Here is a 19,107-nt window from a genome sequence, read left to right on the forward strand (position 1 = left end):
TGGGACTGAGAGAAAGGCCTTGGTGATTTAAAAATCCAGTCAGGCCAGGAAGGGAAATGTCTTTCAGATAGCTTTGGCCAATTGTTATGAGGGGCTTCTTGAATCAAAACCAGCACTTTGAATTGTGCCTGGAAACGGACAGACAGCCATCAGAGCTGTTGTAATAAAAAAGTTATGTGTTCCTTCTAACCAGCTCCAGCTGTGGCATTTTGAGCCTGCTCACGTATCGTGTATTTAGATTGAGACGATGTGTCTGAGAGTAAGAAGTATCACTTGGGAGTGTCAGCAGGAACGTTCTGTCTGATTATTCCTAACAAAGCACAGTAGAGGAAAAAAAACTGAATCAGACCTCTAGGAATGAGCAAACAGAGCCTGGAAACAGGGAGAACAAATGGGTTTGACAGAGGACTTCAGCAGGGGAGGCCCCTAATCTTTATTTTATTTTTTTGCTTTTGTAGATAGTCATATATTAGTGAACAAACAGACCCTAAGTGAAGCCACAGGTCAGTGCCCAAGGCATCAAAAAGGAGTCCCTCAGAATCACCTTTTGAGCTCTTCCCTCCAGGAAGAACTGAAGCCACCGCAAAACAGTGCCTCCAGGTTCCATCCTAGACAGTAGGACTTTGCTGCCTTGAGATATGGTCAGTGGTATCAAAAACCACTGAGAGGTCCAGTAGAACAAATAGGGATGCAAACCTCTATCCATTTCACAACGTAGGTTATCCACCAAGGCAACCAAAGCAGTCTCTGTCCCATAAGCAGCCTTTAAACCAGACTGAATGGATCTTGATAATCTGCCTCAGCCAGAAACCCTTGGTTCTGAGAAGCCACCACATGCTCTAATACCTTGCCTAGGAGTAGAACATTTGACTGACTGATAATTCAATGCACACCAAATCCTCACTGATTCAATGGGACTACACTAAGGGATTTACTCTCCCTCAAGGAGGTAAGAGGGATGGCTTGTAGAGAAAGGGTCTTTTCGGCAGCTGCCCCAAAACGATGAAATGTCTTCCCGAGGGAGATTCATCTGGCACCAACGTTGATGACATTTCGGCGCCATGTCAAAACCTTCCTGTTCCTGAAGGTTTTTAATTGAAATAATATCAACTGCGGGTCCTGATGGCAATTTTTAGAGCATTGTATTTTTAATTGTGTTTAATTGTGTTTATCTTTTTATTGTATTCATATTGTTATAAGCTGCCCAGAGACCTTTGGGTACTGTGGGCGGCATGTAAGTTAAATAAATAAACAAGAAGATTTTGGCCTCTGTAATGTAAATCATTTTGGAGCAAAAGCTAACATCTCTCCCTTGATGCTTTCTCAATTTCAGCAAAACAAGTAATTGAGCTTGCTGGTCCACAACAAGCCACCTTCAAAGACTTGGTGTCACAGGTTGGTCTGGCTGCATCTTTAAAGCCAGAAGAAGAATACACCCTGCTAGCTCCACTAAATGGGGCTTTCTCTGGTAAGCAGGCGAAAAATGTTTTTATAATTAGAATCAGGAGGTTGTGCGTTCTTTTCTTTTGTTAGAAGTTCTGGGTGAGGGTTTTGAGATAAGTTAGAATTGCTGTATATGTTAAATAGTATAGAGGCATCAAAATTCTTTCAGTAGGGTTAGGATGCTGAGGCTACAACTATGATCTACACCTGAAGATAACCCTGTAAGAATGCATGACCTTTACACTGAATGGCAGTTCAAATAATTAACAATTCCGTGAACATCCATTACAAGGGGATGTCAGACCTCTTTTAATGATTTCCCTGCAGAGAGCCATCCCCAAGAACCAACTCTTTGCTCTTGGAGTTGGCCAGACAGAACCAGCTCACTCAAAAGGAAGTGTAACATGTTTATTTAGGTTGTGTTTCAGAATGAATTTAATCAAAATCTCACATCCCAGATTGAATCACAATGTGGAACATAGTTTCCACTTGATAGGTATACATTACTCTAAGTCCTCACCCAGCCAGGTATACAATGCAGTTGTGTATATTATAAAATGAGACACCTTTGCTTGGAAGTGCTCTAGACTAGTGTTTCCTAAGTTTGGGTAACCCAGGTGTTCTTGGACTGCTACTGTGCTGAGTTGCAGTCCAAGGACACCTGGGCTACACAAGATTGGCAGCTATTTCCCTAGATGATTATTTCAATCTGTGACAGTGAGGCTGTATTAGTTCAACAGTAGAATCCCTTCCTCCACACCACTCAGCCTGCTACTGCCTTCTTAAAAGAGACCAGTCACAGACAACATCATTGTCAAAGGAACAGAGGACAAGAAAAAGAATGCCTCTCCTTCATACTCTGCTTCTGCCTTTGTCATAACTTTATATAACATTTTGGTATTCCAAAAGTTGCTTGTGAGTCTCAAAACATTGGAGACCCCAATATCATGTAATTAATGTCAAACAACTGTGTGCTAAAATGCAGAAAAAATATTAGGTTTTAACAAATAACATATTGGACAGATTGTGTGTAGGGATGAATAGCATCTCCATTGTGATGGAGATTCTGATGATTCTGATGATACATTATGTACAACATAAAAATTGCTGTATAAAATAACAGAAAAGCAAACCTAATGTAGCTAGTACGCTTTATCCAAACGGTTAGATGACACCTTAACCATGGACCAGCGGATCCTCAAGCTGATTCTGCAGAATCACATTTTGAAAGTGAAAGTTGGCCTGAATGATCTCTACAATGGACAATTCTTGGAAACTCTGGGAGGAAAGAAGCTCCGAGTATTTGTGTATCGCACAGTAAGTGAAATTAAAATATCGGAAAACTTTTGAAGTAGCAAAAGATTACAGCATTCTGAAATTGCTTAAATTACAATTACTCCAGGTAATCTCACCATGCCAGCTTTTTTAAAAAAAGTGGTATATTAAAAATAGTAGAAGGGCTTTTTTAAAGTGAAAAACTACACGCCTGTACCATTATTGGACACAGTGCAATTAGCTTCCTGGTATAGATGGCTAATAATTCACTTTTAATGGTCTTGGACTGAATAATAACCTGGTAAATGTTTGGTGCAAAATGTGTTCTACCCAGAATACATTTTCTAGAATATACAGTGAGGAAGGTTCTTCACCATTTGCTAGAAAAATGAATTAGATAGCTGTATTCACTGAAATACATATTTCACACACACACACACACACACATACACACACACCACACACACACACACACACACACACACACACACACACACAGAGAGAGAGAGAGAGAGAGAGAGAGAGAGAGAGAGAGAGAGAGAGTACTCATCCAGCCAGGTCAATTTCAATCTATGAAGAGAAAACCATGCTGATTGTTGTTGGAACCTGGAAACGAAGCTGATGCAGTGCTACATAATCTTTGTTCTTGGATGTTTGGTGCCCAAAGTAGTGTGTAGTTGCAATGATGTGATGGATTCCTGAGTGCCCATGTGTCTTATCTCTCTATATCTGTAATTCTTTCAGTTGTCCACACATCCCCTTATTTGTAAACAACCTCTTTTGCAGCAGCCTGGAGATCTAGGGGTCTTGAGTTCGGGGGCGGGGGGGAATAATGGGATTTTTAATTGTTGTTGCACCAACTCCAGAGTTTTTAAATCTAATATCTAGCACATTGCCACAATAACAATAATGTCATTGTTATGACTAAAATTTTGGCAATGACTACAATTTTTGCAAGGTCTGATGGAACAAAAGATGGAAACATAAAGGATCTAGGTTCCCAGAAACCTGGAAAATCAGAATATTATAATTTTAAAGAATACAAATTCTAAAACTTGCATCCTTCACCCATGTCTGGGCATCATTTACAAACAAGTTCAAATATTAGAATTGTTATTGTTTGTCTGAAGCTAGCCACTTGTTTTTAAATGATCATAGTAAGCTATTGTACAAGCCTCAATTTCAAAAGTACTTTCATTTTCAAGACTCTTTCTTCTGTATTTCCCTTATTATTTCAACACTCTATACATCCAAAATTCCACATCTTGACACCTTGGGTGAACACAAACAAGTGAGGGATCGTAATGGATTCATCCTCTCTCCATCCAGCCATTAAAATGCTGTTTCACTCAAAATACAATGGTGTAATTTTGAAAGAAGGTTTTGTACAGCTCTCAGATAAAATGCCATATCTAAACAAATTTGTTCCTGTAAAGATTAGAAACAAATCTTTTGCAAGGAATCTAGATGAATTATATTTGATGTAAAACAACGCCTGAGGAGGCCTGCTCAAATGTGTTTCAAATTTTTTTCCACTGTATTTTTCACATGCTGTTGATCTTTCTTTTTTCATTAATAGGCCGTGTGTGTTGAGAATTCATGTATGGTCCGAGGAAGCAAAGAGGGACGGAATGGATTTATCCATGTTTTTAGAGAAATAATCCAACCAGCAGAGAAAACTCTGCATGAACTGTTGAGATCAGATAAACGGTTCAGGTATGCCGAGAATGTAACTGAATTAAAACTATTCTGTAAAGCTGCACAGCAATGAAATTTGGGTTGTACACAGTGAGACTTGGAGATATAAAGAATTATATTTGAAATTGTAAGACTCCGTTTTTTAACTTTTGAAGTGAAAATGTATAACATTTAAAACATAATTTCCTGGGTGGACGGTTGCTCTCATCAGTTTTAGGCAATGACATATCAAATACATGAGGCATTAGAAGTCAAAAACTGAATAATTCTTTTAATGGTCAAGTAGTAATTTAACTGGGAAACAACATGCAATAAATCATTAGTGAGCAATTTTCTGCATGCTGCTTGTAGACAATCAAAAGGGGCAGAAAATTGGAATGTTTTTGTGTGAGGCATATTTGTCACGTCTCTGTAGACAGTATGTCAACTTCAAAAGCTGGGTGAAGAATAGGCAGGCTTAATATATTATGGAACTAACTGGCAATTCTTTACTCACATGGAGACAGAGTTTTAAAACGTTGTGAGACTTCTGTCGCATAGGAACAAGCCCAAACAACATAAATTCATTGCATGACTTAGCTAGTTTCTACTTCCCAGATGTGTGTCCTGGAACATGATCACACATCTGACTTCACACTCTCCAGCATGTTGTTGATGGAGTCCTTTTTTCAAAACATGTACATAATTCATACATGAAAGGAAACTGCATACCAAAAAAGAGAATGGAATGCTAATGCATGAGAGACAAAATTCATCCATCCTTATGTGCTGATAGTTCTTGTGCAGATTCTAGTGTGATTCTGGAAAAGGGGCTCTTTTTTTCTACCACAGGAAAATGGTACTCTCAATGTATCTGTCCAATGGACAAAATAAAAACAACTGAACAGAACAGAACATACGTCATAGAACTCTGTTTAAATCTTGCCCCCCTTTTTTAAAAGGCTAAAAGCAATGGTTAGAGGCTACAAGAAATCTCATAAGCTAGCTGGGGCAGCATCTGCAGCTACTGCTGCAGAGGGAAAGAGTATGAGACGAAAGATGAGGAGACTGGCTGACACCAAATGTTCACTTCCTTAATTGCTTCTGAAGAAGGATCTCTACAATACAAACAGTGCAAGCTTATAAATGTCTACACAGATATAAAGCATTCTTTCTGTAAACATCCTGACACATGCTGATATAACCATCCTTAAGCATTTGCTGTTTAGTCGTTAAGTTGTGTCTGACTCTTCGTGACCCCATGGACCGGAGTATGCCAGGCCCTCCTGTCTTCCACTGCCTCCCGGAGTTGGGTCAAATTCCTTAAGCATACTGGTCCAATCTTCTTGCTTCTCAAGGAGCCCTTCTTGACTCACATTGCACCCAGCACCCACATTTGATATTGGAAGGAGAGGGAGATAAAACTCAAGAAGAGCTTGTTACCAAAGCTTGCAGTTCAACATTTCTCCATGCACACATATAGGTGTGTGGGAGAGATAAAAAAAGACCAAAAAGAAGAAGAAGAAGAAGAAGAAGAAGAAGAAGAAGAAGAAGAAGAAGAAGAAGAAGAAGAAGAAGAAGAAGAAGAAGAAGAAGAAGAAGAAGAAGAAGAAGAAGAAGAAGAAGAAGAAGAAGTAGTAGTAGTAGTAGTAGTAGTAGTAGTAGTAGTAGTAGTAGTATCTCCAGGCACTCCATCTGAATCGGGAAAAAGACATCAAGGAATGAGCATCACCAGAAAATGAAAAATAGAACATTATGGCTCTTTTTGCTTTGTGCAAGCTCAACAGAGTTGTCACAGTGCAGGGAAGGGCATACAAGGGCATGCTCCAGGGGCCTGTTGATCCCACAGGTCTCTAGGTGGAGGGAATGGCTATTTAAGGATGGACACATATGCATGCTTTTGTGGAAGGAAGCATCACTCGAGACAGTGCCCTTGTATGCCCTGTGCTCAGGCAGGCTGTGACAGGGCAAGACAGAGAACAGAATTCCCTGCACCCGCATCAAACTATGACTCTTCCTTATTCTTTTGCCATTTGCTTTCAACAGGCTTTCAAGTGCTTGCCTTTTTCCAAAGTCTGAACTGTGGCTTATTATTTCATCCCCCTTTTTTTCTTTTCAGCATATTCCTCAGCCTAGTAGAAGCTGCAGATTTGGAAGAGGTTCTGTCCCAACCCGGTGACTGGACGTTGTTTGTCCCAACAAACGATGCTTTCAAAGGCTTGACCGAACAAGAGAAGCAGACCCTGATTAGTAAGTAGATCATAAAAGGCAGGGGTGGGCAGAGGAAAGCGTGTGGGCCACCTGCACCTGTTTCCTGTTTTTAATCCCCTTGAGTCTTTCTGTTTCCATTAAAATGTAGCGACTCGTAGTTCAGTACAACTTCCCTTTAAACCAAGGCACATGAACTCAAGCTTCTTGCTTTGTTTAATTTTTTTAAAGGGCTTTTTTTAAATATAAACTGTTACTCAACTCTTGGCCACTTCTGGTTTTGGTGAGAGGGGACGGTGAGGCCATGATGGGTCCAGATGTGCAAAACAGACCACCCAGGCCTTCCAGAGGTGCCCATGCCGATACAGGGGAACACTTCCTGGACAAGCAATTCTGTCATTGCTTTTTATGCAAATGACAGAATTTTTAAATACTGTGGCCTCTTGGCAGTACTTCTCTTCCATGTTGCATCAATTGATATGTGATTTATCTTGGCCAGGGCACTTCCATTTCTAAGCAATAGTCTTAGTAGTAGAAAAAGGAAGGAATCTTTTCATTGCCATAAATTCCTCATAGGTAGCTGAGGTTGGGTCTTGCATCAAAGCAGACACAGGTCTGGTTCAAATGCAAAACTGAATGCATTCAATTGAGATCTAGACAATTTTTCTCTTTCTTGAACTACAGCTGGCCATGTCAGCTGGAAAATGTGGAGAGCTGCAGTTCTCAGAAGTAACTTTCTGTGATGGAACAATGCAATCCTGATGGACTAAAATGGCATATTGAAAATGACTTTCCACCATCCTTTCCCTGGCTTAATTCTGTATCAACATCCCTGGGCCAGATGAGGTTTGGACCTGGAGTAATTTTCTCTTCCTCCTTTTTGGCTTGGCTGCTTGCAGATTGCTTTGTAAGGGGGTCTCTGCCAACTGCCTGGCAAAATAGGGTTTTTGTTAGCAGAAGGGGCTTGTCCCTCATCCTAGCTCCCAAGAGCCATCACATCTTGGGGTTGAGATTGGATTGTCAATGTTGTTATGTTGGGCAGACCCTGGCTCTATGTTGGTGCAAGACCATTGATGTGAATTTCAGTGAAGAACTGCCACAAATTAAGAAGGCAGCATAAGCATTTGGTGTCATGTGCCAAGCCACACAACTGTTGTGCAATGCCGAATGCCTATGCCAATTTCTTAGCTAGCATCTGTTTAGCACTGAGATTTATGCCAAGGGATACATACCAGCAGGAGTAAGTAATAGGATTCTGGCCACTAACCCGAAGTGTGATCTCTTGGGACAAGCCAAGAAGATAGGAAACTGTCTTTTGATTGTGACCCGTTTCAGTGAACCATACTCAACTCAGTAACCCATACCAGAAAGAGACTATGTCTGGATGTGTATAGAAATGAGAAAGGGAAATAGAGAATGAGTGTTCACTATGGATTTTTCAGCGCACTAGGCAGACTGTAAATGTACATACAGTCAATTACATGAAGACCTAGCGAAATGCAAATCATGGTTTGGAAAACCTGTGTCACTGTTCACTAGGGTTAGACTTTGAGGTGTTACTGAATCTATACCTTTAATGGTGAGGACAGTTAAGGACAGAATATGCAGAGACTAGAGCTTCAGCTTCCTTTGGAGATGCATTTTATTTAGAGATGCATTTTACTTCCCATCTCACCATCTATCAGAATCAGGTCCTAAGCTAAGGAATGTTGTCATGTCAGAAACTCATTAATTCCTCCAGGCCAGGAAACAGCATGAGGTAGGCAATGCATCTGGTGTGGCTCTGAGACAAGATTTATTTTAGGGTAGTAAAGAAATTTCACAGTTGAAAGGTCCGTTCTTTCACCCTACCTGCTCCAACCCATCATCGGTTTGGGGGTACAGAACATGAATAGTCCTGGTACTGCTTTGGGCTCCAGCTTGTCCACACATGTATGCATATTCACGTACACACGCCCAACAGATGGGTGGATAGTCCCTTCCCCATTTTCTGTTGGTCACATTGCACATCCAGGGCAGAACATCTTCCAACCCTCTATTACACAGACACGACAGGGCCAGTGAGCCCATGGGATGATTGGGCACTAGGTATGTGCAGGAATCAAGTTGTCATTGCACAGATGTTGTGCAGGCACAGTGCCCTCCTTCCCCTGCATGCTCTCCTGTTCCTCGGGTGACGGACACTTCCCTCCCCGCCTCCCCAGTGCAACTACCCACTCACCTTTTGCAGCATCATCTTTTGTCTTCCGCCTTCTCCATCAGCTGGCCACACACGGAGGCAGCAGGGAAGGAATCCCTGCCCCACCTTCTCATCTGAGTGGCTGGTTGAGGGAGAAGGCGGAAGACAGAAGAGGACACTTCAAAAGGTGAGTGAGAAGTCGCACTGGGGAGGCAGGGAGGGAAGCGTGTGTTGCCCACAGGAGGTGGGTGCGATGCCTGCACAACACATACGCTGGCCCAGCAATGGCTCGCCCCACACAGGGACAACTGAATTCATTCCTGTCTCTATTAGGCACTGTGTTCTCTCATTTAACCCTACTAGGTTATGTGGGCTGCAATGAGGAAAAGAGTTCTAGTAGAGGCACAATAGCATCTGCCGCACGGTGGTTGAATTTATTCTCAGTGTGATGATGTCTCTGATTGCAGCCCATTTAGGATCAGCTGAGCCGTTTCATACCTCGGAATTCAGGCTTCAGTAAAGCTACTTGCATTGAAGCTGGGAGCATGCAGTTTTAAACATTCCTAAATTTGACTCATGCTTCCAGGTTAGATTATTAAAAAAAAAATTCTCGGGGGATCTCTAAAGCTATCTGCAGGGTGAATGAGACACTGAACTTGTTTGATGTTCTTGATCCTAACTTCAGGCTCTAGTTGATCTCTTGGCTATGGAAAGAAACCAGAGTCTAAAATTAGGGTAGTTAAAAGTAAAAAAAGAGGGTTATTTGTAACATTCGCGGAAGGAAAACAGGATATTGTGGTTGGTGAATCACCGATCACACAATGCTTATGTCCCTGGAGACCAAAGTACTTATCTTCACTACTTATCTTTCTCAGATGATCAAAATGCCCTCCGGAATATTCTGTTGTATCATTTAACTCGAGGTGTTTTTATTGGCAATGGATTTGAACCCGGTGTAACCAATATTCTGAAAACAATCCAAGGTGGAAAACTGTATTTGAAAGTGGTGAGTAATGCGAGTAGCCTTTTGAGGAATATTACTGAGCTTGTAGCCTTCTCCCTCCTCCTTTTCCAAATGACCAGTCAGCAACAGAGCAACCCATTCTGGGGAGCATCTCAGACCTCGGAATATGTAAAGCCTCTCCATTAAATTTGGCTGTTTTCATTTTGACCTCATTCCAAATCTTTTCCAGAGATTTTCAAATATGCCTCATGATCAATGGGGTTTTTACTCCATAAAACACTAGCCATTCTGAAAACCTGACACTCAACTGTATGAAGATTTTGTTCCTTCGTTTCATCAATATTATTTCATATGTAGATAAACGACACTCTTCTGGTGAATGAACTGAAATCAAAAGAATCCGATGTCATGGCTACCAACGGTGTGATCCATGTAATAGACAAGCTCCTGTATCCTGCAGGTGGGTTGTGAGTTATTACAGCATATTCATGACTAGACTGAATATCAGGAAAAACTTCCTAACTGTTGGAGTAGTATGACAATGGATTCAATGACCTTGGGAGCTAGCGAGTGCTCCAATATTGGAGGCATTTAGGCAACCGCCTGTCAGATCTACTTTGATTTAGATTCCAGCACCAAGTAGGAGATTGGACTCAACGGGCTTCTAGGTCCCTTTCAACTCAATTATTCTGTGATTCTATTATTCTGATCCCAGGCAGCTGCTGATATCATAGCAACCCTGTGATCCTATTGCAAATCAGGTCAAACTGCAGGGTCCCAGAAATGGGGGGAAAATATATTGGTTTCTGTCTTCTGTGTATAAGATTTGAATAATAATGTCATTGGGGGCAGAAAACATAACCCAGCAGCCCTTGTGCAACATGAAGCGGGGATGATTTTCATGGCCCCTCCCCTAAAGGCACACTAGAAAGAAAGACCTACCATGGGTGCCTGCAAATTTGCTTATTCTAGTGAAACACAAAATAAAATAATTAACGGATAGATATGAAAAAAAAAGAAAGAAAACAACAAACCCTCTTTTGGTACAAGGAGAGGTTTTTCTCTTTATCGTTGACGCTGTCATATTGAATTGACGTACCAACAACCAATTGGCTGCATTTTGAATCCAGTCCTCTGCCATCCCACAGTTGACAGCAAACGAAATGAAACAAGCATTATTTTTAAAAATCTTACCCATGGATGACTGAAGCTAGTATTTTTTTTTCTTTTCTGTTCATCTGGGTGCAACAGGAATAGGGTCACTATGCCCTCAGCAGCTGCTTGTGTTCCAAAAGGTCAGCAGTGCCCTGAACCACCCTGTGGAGAGGCACACAACTCCCCTCTCAAGCACCCTGTACTCTCAGGCACAGCTCATTACAATGCTGGGTGATAAAAACGTTCTGGGAGTGGGCGATGGGCGATTTATAGAGGAATGGTTCCGAACCACGAGGCTCCTAGTGCTCTTGAACTCTGGCTCCTAAAAACCCAGAGAAATACTATAGGTTTTGGTTGTATTGACTAAGATTTCCAAATATTGTCATCCAGATGCATTTACAAGAGGCCTGGCTTAGGCTACCAGGTATGAATTTAATTTGTAAAGAGAACTTTAGTCTCTTTTCTCTTTGGAGAGGGATAATGTAGACTGACATCATTCCTGCTACAGAAAACCCTTGTTAATATTGCTGTTAACAAACTTTGAATGTTCATGTTAAATGTTAGACTTTGAGGGCCTTTTTCTGGCAGTGGTGTGAAAAAAGTGATGAATTTAATTAATTTTCAAGCTCTATTTTTGTGAAGAAGGATGAGAATTTTTTTTTTCCCAAGGCGTTTTATAAAAATAAAGCTATTTATTTACTATTATTGAAATGCTTACTATTTTATTTTTATTTTAGATACACCTGTTGGAAATGATCAGCTCTTAGCAATTCTCAAAAAACTGATCAAGTATATTCAAATTAAGGTATGATAACTGAATGAAACTTTGAGATGATGTTATGATAGTGATGCTATGACGATGACAGTAATAGTAATAATAATAAAAATGTTTTTATGACTGTGCCTTGTATTATTATTATTATTATTATTATTATTATTATTATTATTATTATTATTATTATTATTATTATTATTATTAATAATAATAATAATAATAATAATAATAATAATAATAATAATAATAATAATAATAATAATAATAATAATAATAATAATAATAATAATAATAATAATAATAATAATAATAATAATAATAATAATAATAATAATAATAATAATAATATGCAGATTCCAGAAATAACATCAAGAGAGCTACAAAAATGGGCAATATTAGGAACAGCATGTATAACATGTCAATGTTTAGCGATTACTCAGTTTTTTGGTTAAAACCTGAATCTGTTATGTAATATCAGTCAATGTTTTTATAATTTTGATTGGCTGTACCTGGTATTTGTGAAAAATAATAAAAAATGTTATCTTAATTCAAGATGCAGGGGGGGGGGAAATTAAACCTCATGATAGACTGTAAATCACTAGTTCACCCACTCAATCACTTTCTTATATATATGCTGGCCTTAACTCTTTCTCTCTTTTTTTCATGCAGTTTGTCCGGGGTAGCACATTCAAAGAGATTCCACTGACATTTTATAGTAAGTGTTATTGACAGTAAAAGGGGCAATTAATTTTTTAAAAAATTATTGCGCAATTGAGAGGTGATCATGGGGAATCCAGTGGTCCACTTAGATAATAAGGACTCATATAACTTTAAAGTCACTGCAACTATTTCATCCAGTCCATATCTTGAATATTCTAGTTTATAATAAAGGTAACGGACAATATGTATTCACTAAAATATGGCCTGCTGCAGGGACAGTTTGCTCCTAAATACACTTGAGCAACTTAGCTCTCCCCCAGAGTGGCCCTATTCACAGCCCCTGTCAAGAGCTTCTGCTCTTTTTGTGTAGGTAGGATGGCTCTGTTTTGGTCCATTTCCAGCACATGTGATAGCTATAAGCAGACCAAAATGAGCCTTCCTCTAATTCCTCCAATTTGCCAATATGTGAAGTGACAGCCACTTTAGGATATTGGCAAATGAATCACTTTCTTGGCCTCTCCATGAAATTGAAGAAGAAGAAGAAAAAGTAAAATGTTTTAAGGCAACAAATATTTGCTGCACTACTTTACAAAAAAAAAAAAAAGACAAATTGAAAGCTTCCTCCTGGTAGCTTTTGATTGCTTTTCTTTTAAAGGTCTTGATGAGAGCCTGACCAATTCAGCTGCAGGCAGGCCCTTGACTGGACTGTTAAGTGAAAAAGCAAAGAAAAATTTTGGGGTGGAAGTTTTCCATTTGTTTTTTATTTTTGTAAAGTAGTGCAGTGAATAATTTGGTGCCCTAGTACACACTTTTTTTTTAAAAAAAAAAATCACTTTCTCTACTCTTTCATGGAGCCGAGGAAGTGATTAATCTGCCAATATCTTGAAGTGGCTGTAACTATTAGTTAAAGGCTGCGGACCAAATAGGTTTACTCGAGGTCTGTATGCCTTTTGGATGCAATGATCACACCAAATGGCATGCTGGACCTCTTAGCAACCCTGTTTAGCCCAAACCAACTTGCTCCTTTCATGCCATATAGACAGGCTCTCAGAATGACTGTCTAGATCACCTTTCTGCAACATTAAACAGCTTTTACCTCTAATTATGTGTTATTTTTAACCCATTATATGTTACCAACTATGTTAACTGTGCGGGTGATTTCAATCCAGTCATTTCTGAATTTTTTTCAAATTTTTGATACTTCTTTTTAAGAATTTAAATTTTAATAGCATATTTATATATCTCAATAAAAACATACCTTTTATGATTAAATGTACCATACATTTTATACTTATTCTTAAAGGTACAACTGGATTTGTTTAATGTGGGAAAATGGGGTTCAGAATCAGTGGGTTTGCAATCACTGGATGACTTTGGCATGATAAGGTTTTTGCATTTTATCATCCAAAGATACACAACCACTGAACTGGCAACAGAAATGTTTACACAAGACTTTGAAAAACATCAGGAATAAACAATAATTATGACAAATACTTGCAAAATAATTTCAGCCTCAATGTAACATAAACGGGGTTGTGTCTCCTTTGTCAGACGCTATTAGTCCAAGGTTGCACCACCACCATTAGGATAAATCAATCAAAGTTCATGGACATATCAAGCCAAAGGCAAATGCTATTCTATGCACGCTCCCAGAGATAACTGTTAAGGAACCACTAAAAACAGGGGAAACGTCTGAATTCCCAGTTAGGCAAACAGCTCAGTGTGGAAAGTTCATGAGGAAGGAAAGCTTCAAGCCTGCCCCTTCCCTCTCCTTCTGTGGCTCAAGTGGTTTTAAAAAATTGGTGAAGAAGGTGGTGGTGTAGCAGAAAAATTAGAAATGCAGGAGCTTCTTATGACAGTGCCTGTAGCTCCCGGCTAGAATGGTCCAAAAATGCAGGCAATTGCATCTATCCATATTAGCAAGTGAGAGGAGCTCTTTCGTAAAATTCATGGTGCTTATTTACCCATTCAAGTCCAAAAACACCTTTGCATTGCATCTGGCACAGCTTGTGACAATTTACTATTTCTGTGAAAATCCATTGTGTGTGTGTGTGTGTGTGCTGATTGTGTGAGCACTGGCTCCATTATACATTTGAAGAAGGAGATGTAATGCCAGGAGCTATCGTCTTAATGCACTCCAACACCCTTAGGCAATGGCTCTTAATGGGGCAGGCGCCTCTTATTTCTTCCTCATAGGAACAGGGTTTCATGGAGGAGAAAGTGCCTTGGTAGTCAGTTGTCAGGCAACTGGGCATATTGCAGTTTTTTAAAAAAGTGTTTCAAACATTATCACTTTAACTCAATTTGTTGTTGTTTCAATTTAACCAACTAAATCCCAGTAGATTGGCCAGGTTGGCCAATGTCATTGAAATTGTCTCCGTGTTTGCTCACCCAAGTTTTCTGTGCTCATTCAGCCACCCGGATTATTACTAAGGTTGTGGATCCCAAGATTAAAGTCATTGAAAGCAGCTTTGAGCCAATCACCAAAAAAGAAGGTAAAGGAAGCCAAAATGAAGAAGCCTTATGAATGATAGCAGATAAGGTTTATTTATTCTTTATTTTATATATTTAAAATATTTATACCCCAGCTTTCTCCTTAAGTGGTCCTAAGGAGACTGACAATATTAAAGCAAACAATATTAAAAATTTGAATAAACAGTAATAAAAAGAATGTTTCAGACACATCTATAGTATATGCCAGTGGTCCCCAACCTTGGGCCTCCAGATGTTCTTGGACTTCAATTCCCAGAAATCCTGGCTAGCAGAGGTGATGGTGAAGGCTTCTGGGAGTTGTAGTCCAAGAACATCTGGATGCCCAAGGTTGGGGACTACTGGAATATGCAACAGAGAGCTATGATATGTTGGAAGGATGAGTTGCCCCAGGATTCTTCTCCTAGCACCAGAGAATAAAGACCTCAATTAAGAATGCTACTGACATTTCATTTAATGTGAAATTTTGTGATGGATGAAGCCACATATTCCCAACAGAGACCAGAGTTTTACCTTGAGATCCTTCTGTTACTGATTTCTACTGAAGTCTTGCTGCCTAGGAGCAAGACAGACAAATCCTGCAGCAGGTCTAGAGTGGGTCTAATAGAGACATTGCATCAAAGCAAATTTGGCCTAAATGCAGTTGTTAGTTCAAAGTTGAGTAGACCCACTGAACAACTACAGTGGTGACTCACTCACTACTTTCCCTCTGAGCCAGGGTGTTTACTCTATTTGGGGCTGCCAACTGGATTTAGGCTCCATCTGTAAATTTTTTGAAACTTTTTTTTTCTACTGAACCAATTATGTTTGTGATTTGAAAGACAAAACCTGCTACATCATATGGATGCTTTTGTATTCCTTTCAGCTCCAAGGAAGTCTTTTCAAAATTATTTCCAGAGAGAGAGAGATGAATGCATGAAGTATATAAATCCATAATTGTTTGTAGCGGTTTTATTACAAGGGACTTGAGATGACTTGCCCCACAGCTAATGGTGAAATAATAACTCGTGTGCCAGTGACTAGAAGATCTTAAACAGAGTTGAAATAAGCATCAAACCTGGCACATACTGACTGTCTGAGGAAGTGGATTTGTCTACAAAAGCTCACATTAAAATATGGCAGTTAGTTTTGGTCTTTTTGTTCTTGCCTAAAATGAAGCACTTTCACATGCCAATTCATGTAATAAGCTGGGTATGTAGTGCCAGATATAGTCCTTTGCTCATTTACCCCAGAGGAAGCCCCACAGAACTCAAGGGCACTTTACTTCTGAGTTGTTGTTTAGTCATTAAGTCATGTTCGACTCTTCGTGACCCCATGGACCAGAGCATGCCAGGCCCTCCTGTTTTCCACTGCCTCCTGGAGTTGGGTCAAATTCATGTTGGTAGCTTCAGTGACATTGTCCAGCCATCTCGTCCTCTGTCGTCCCCTTCTCCTCTTGCCTTCACTTTCCCAACATCAGGGTCTTTTCCAGGGAGTCTTCTCTTCTCATGAGATGGCCAAAGTACTGGAGCCTCAGCTTCAGGATCTGTCCTTCCAGTGAGCACTCAGGGTTGATTTCCCTCAAAATGGATAGGTTTGTTCTCCTTGCAGTTCAGGGGACTCTCAAGAGTCTCCTCCAGCACCACAATTCAAAAGCGTCTACTTCTGCGTAGACTGTACTGTAAATCACTCCACTGAATTTAGTGAGTTCCTTTTTTTTTTTCCTTTTTTATATATTTATTTAGGAACAGGGATAAAGGGTACAAAAAGAAAGAGGGGATAGAGAAGGAAAAATGGTTTTGGGGGATAGGAGAGCATAAAGTATAACATCATCCAATCAATTCATATTACTAATACATATCAACTTTTTGCTTTTTCACAGTTTGATTACCCTCCTGCTTTTACCTTATCATTTAATTTTAATTTTATTCTATGTTATTCCAACATTGTCTGGTAGCTGCTGCCATTTATACAATACATCCCATCGTTCAGTTTCTTTTTGAATTGAACAGTCTTTCAGCCCATCTGACAGAATATCCATTTTTTTCACTTCCCATATTTTCACCATAAGATTGTCTGGTTTCAGTATCTCTGCCTCCTTAAGATTTTTGTCATAATGCTTTTTAATTTTGGAAGCTGCATGGGTCACTGGATAACTCTCTACTGCATTCATATTACCTGGTGTCATGTCTAATACAGACGATTCTAAAGTTTGTACAACTTCATTTAAGTTTTGTTTGGCATCTACTGTCCCCTCTTTCGTCCCTTTCATCAAATCTTCTATTTTGCTAAGACCTGCATTCACTCGCTGGAACCCTGTTAATATTAGCCTTTGTATATTAATCTGCCATTCCTTTTCTATTTCTTGCACCACTATTCCAGAACTTTGGGATTGAACAGACCAAGTCTCCATTTGTTCTTTTGAATTTTTGGGGTCCATCTCAGGCTTTGGGGTTTGTATAAATACCACAATAATCACCCCCTAGAAATCCTTCCACAGTTTCCACAATTTTATCAACAATTCAAACCCCTCATCATAAACCTCCCCTTAGATCTCCCTCCAATCTTTATCCAAATATTGTAATATAAAAATCAACTTTTAGCCCAGCAAATACAATATCAAATAGAACCGTGACACAGTTATTTCTTCTTCTCCTGGGTTCAGCAAGCTTCTGTTATTAGACACACGTGGTCTGCAGTCCGACAAACAAAACAACAATCATAAAGTCTCAAACTGTCCAGTAGATTGTCCTTGGAGCTCGTCTTGTGATCTTCATTAACCCCTTAATGCTCCTTAGTCCAGTCGGCCACGTCAGCTCCTTCTCCCGAAAATCACCAGATTCTATTATTTATAGTTCCCAAAGTCCAGAGAAGGCAAAGAGTAATGTATCCCAGCCACACTGCATCCACCGAAGTCTCTTAAATCCAGTCAGACGGTGTTGCTGTCTGGGATTCTTCTCCAGAAACATAAGATTTATTTTTCCATCTCAGACTCTCAGCTTTAGAATCAGCCTGGTGTTTTAAGAGTTCACTTGGAGAAGCTTAGTTTCGCTTTTGAGTCAGACTGATAAGATAAACCCGCCGCTGCATTTATTCTTTCAGCCAAATATTTTCATTCTTATTTCAGCTTAATGAGGCTGTTTCATAAATCAGAGGCTTCGGCTTACTTACTTGTTTTATATTATTAGTTTATATTGATTGCTCTCCTCTCCCCCGGTAAAGGGTTCCTCGCGGCTCAGTGCCAAAAAATGGCGCCCGCTCCAGTCCGTGCACGGTGATTTCTTCAGAAGAAAAAAGTCTGGGTCTGCCTCCCTTTCTTCTCCTTCTGCTGCTCACCATCTGCTTCAGAGAGACTTCTTCTAGACTCTCCTTTGATCCCCATTTCAAAAGGGGGATCCCGGGCCGGAGGGTTCCAGTTTTTTCCAGAGAGCTCTTCTCTGGAGTTGCTGGCAGCACCGCAACAAAGCCCCGCCTCCAATTTAGTGAGTTCCTAAAGTGTTTGAAGCTGTTCAGATTATACTTGAGTAATAAGACAAACCCAGTTAAAATTATTTCTTAGGCAATATTTTGATTACAAAGTCTGTTACAAGTAAAATGTGTTTTTTTAAAAGCCGAACCCATCTAATTCTCCAAAACTATATTTATTATCATTGTTTTTGACAGATGTTAAGACAATAACAAGAGTAGTTGGTGGCACCACCATTCGGAAAGAAATTGAAGGTGAGTAGTATGGGGGAGGATAAATATCAACATTTGACTTCCAATAAGGATGGTTTATAAACCAGAACAACCTGTTTTTTTTTTAAAGGAGGAGATAAAGAGTTTTCACAAAACATGTTGTTCTTAATGCAGATTTTTGAGTTACATTGGAATTGGTGTTCGGATTATAGAGCCAGGCAGCAAAGTCTGTTGGAGGCATTTTAGAGCACCTCTCAAGACAAGCGTTCTTACCCTTTATTTATGCTGGAGGAATGGAAAGCTTCCTCCTGAACGTCTTCCTGATACTCTTTCAATAGCAGTTGTCATTCTGACCGTAGCACCTCTTCAAGGGACCAGTGTATTCAGTTCAATTCAAAGGAACAGGAGAAATGGGATAGCAAACAGGAGCAAAGTGGGCAGCAACACAAAAGCACCCAATAGACATGGAACTCATCCCAATATGCCCACCTGGGTCTTGCTAACTATTGATAGGGTTGCACCATAACGTTCCCAGTATATCACAGTGCAACCCTATCAATAACCCTACATATAGATCATCTGTCACTTCAGTGTCAAGCTAGTGTTGTACCACATGAAACACTA

The 19,107-nt window shown here is 39.8% G+C and overlaps 1 protein-coding gene across 23 annotated transcripts in view; it reads left to right on the plus strand.

The window, feature by feature from the left end:
- Nucleotides 1–19,107, plus strand: part of POSTN (periostin) — a 46,640-nt gene that overhangs the window by 18,089 nt on the left and 9,444 nt on the right. For 15 of the 23 annotated variants that reach the window (XM_020813467.3, XM_020813470.3, XM_020813468.3 and 12 more), the window contains exons 9-18: nt 1,334–1,468; nt 2,612–2,760; nt 4,298–4,434; nt 6,515–6,645; nt 9,658–9,788; nt 10,104–10,206; nt 11,639–11,706; nt 12,346–12,391; nt 14,751–14,831; nt 18,469–18,525. In XM_020813467.3, coding sequence (XP_020669126.3) covers nt 1,334–1,468; nt 2,612–2,760; nt 4,298–4,434; nt 6,515–6,645; nt 9,658–9,788; nt 10,104–10,206; nt 11,639–11,706; nt 12,346–12,391; nt 14,751–14,831; nt 18,469–18,525 — 1,038 coding nt within the window. The remainder of the gene's footprint in view (nt 1–1,333; nt 1,469–2,611; nt 2,761–4,297; nt 4,435–6,514; nt 6,646–9,657; nt 9,789–10,103; nt 10,207–11,638; nt 11,707–12,345; nt 12,392–14,750; nt 14,832–18,468; nt 18,526–19,107) is intronic. The other 8 variants (XM_020813469.3, XM_078386700.1, XM_078386703.1 and 5 more) reach the window with 1 other exon arrangement.

The sequence above is a fragment of the Pogona vitticeps genome, chromosome 2 (assembly GCF_051106095.1).
Source record: "Pogona vitticeps strain Pit_001003342236 chromosome 2, PviZW2.1, whole genome shotgun sequence".
Lineage (NCBI taxonomy): Eukaryota > Metazoa > Chordata > Lepidosauria > Squamata > Agamidae > Pogona > Pogona vitticeps.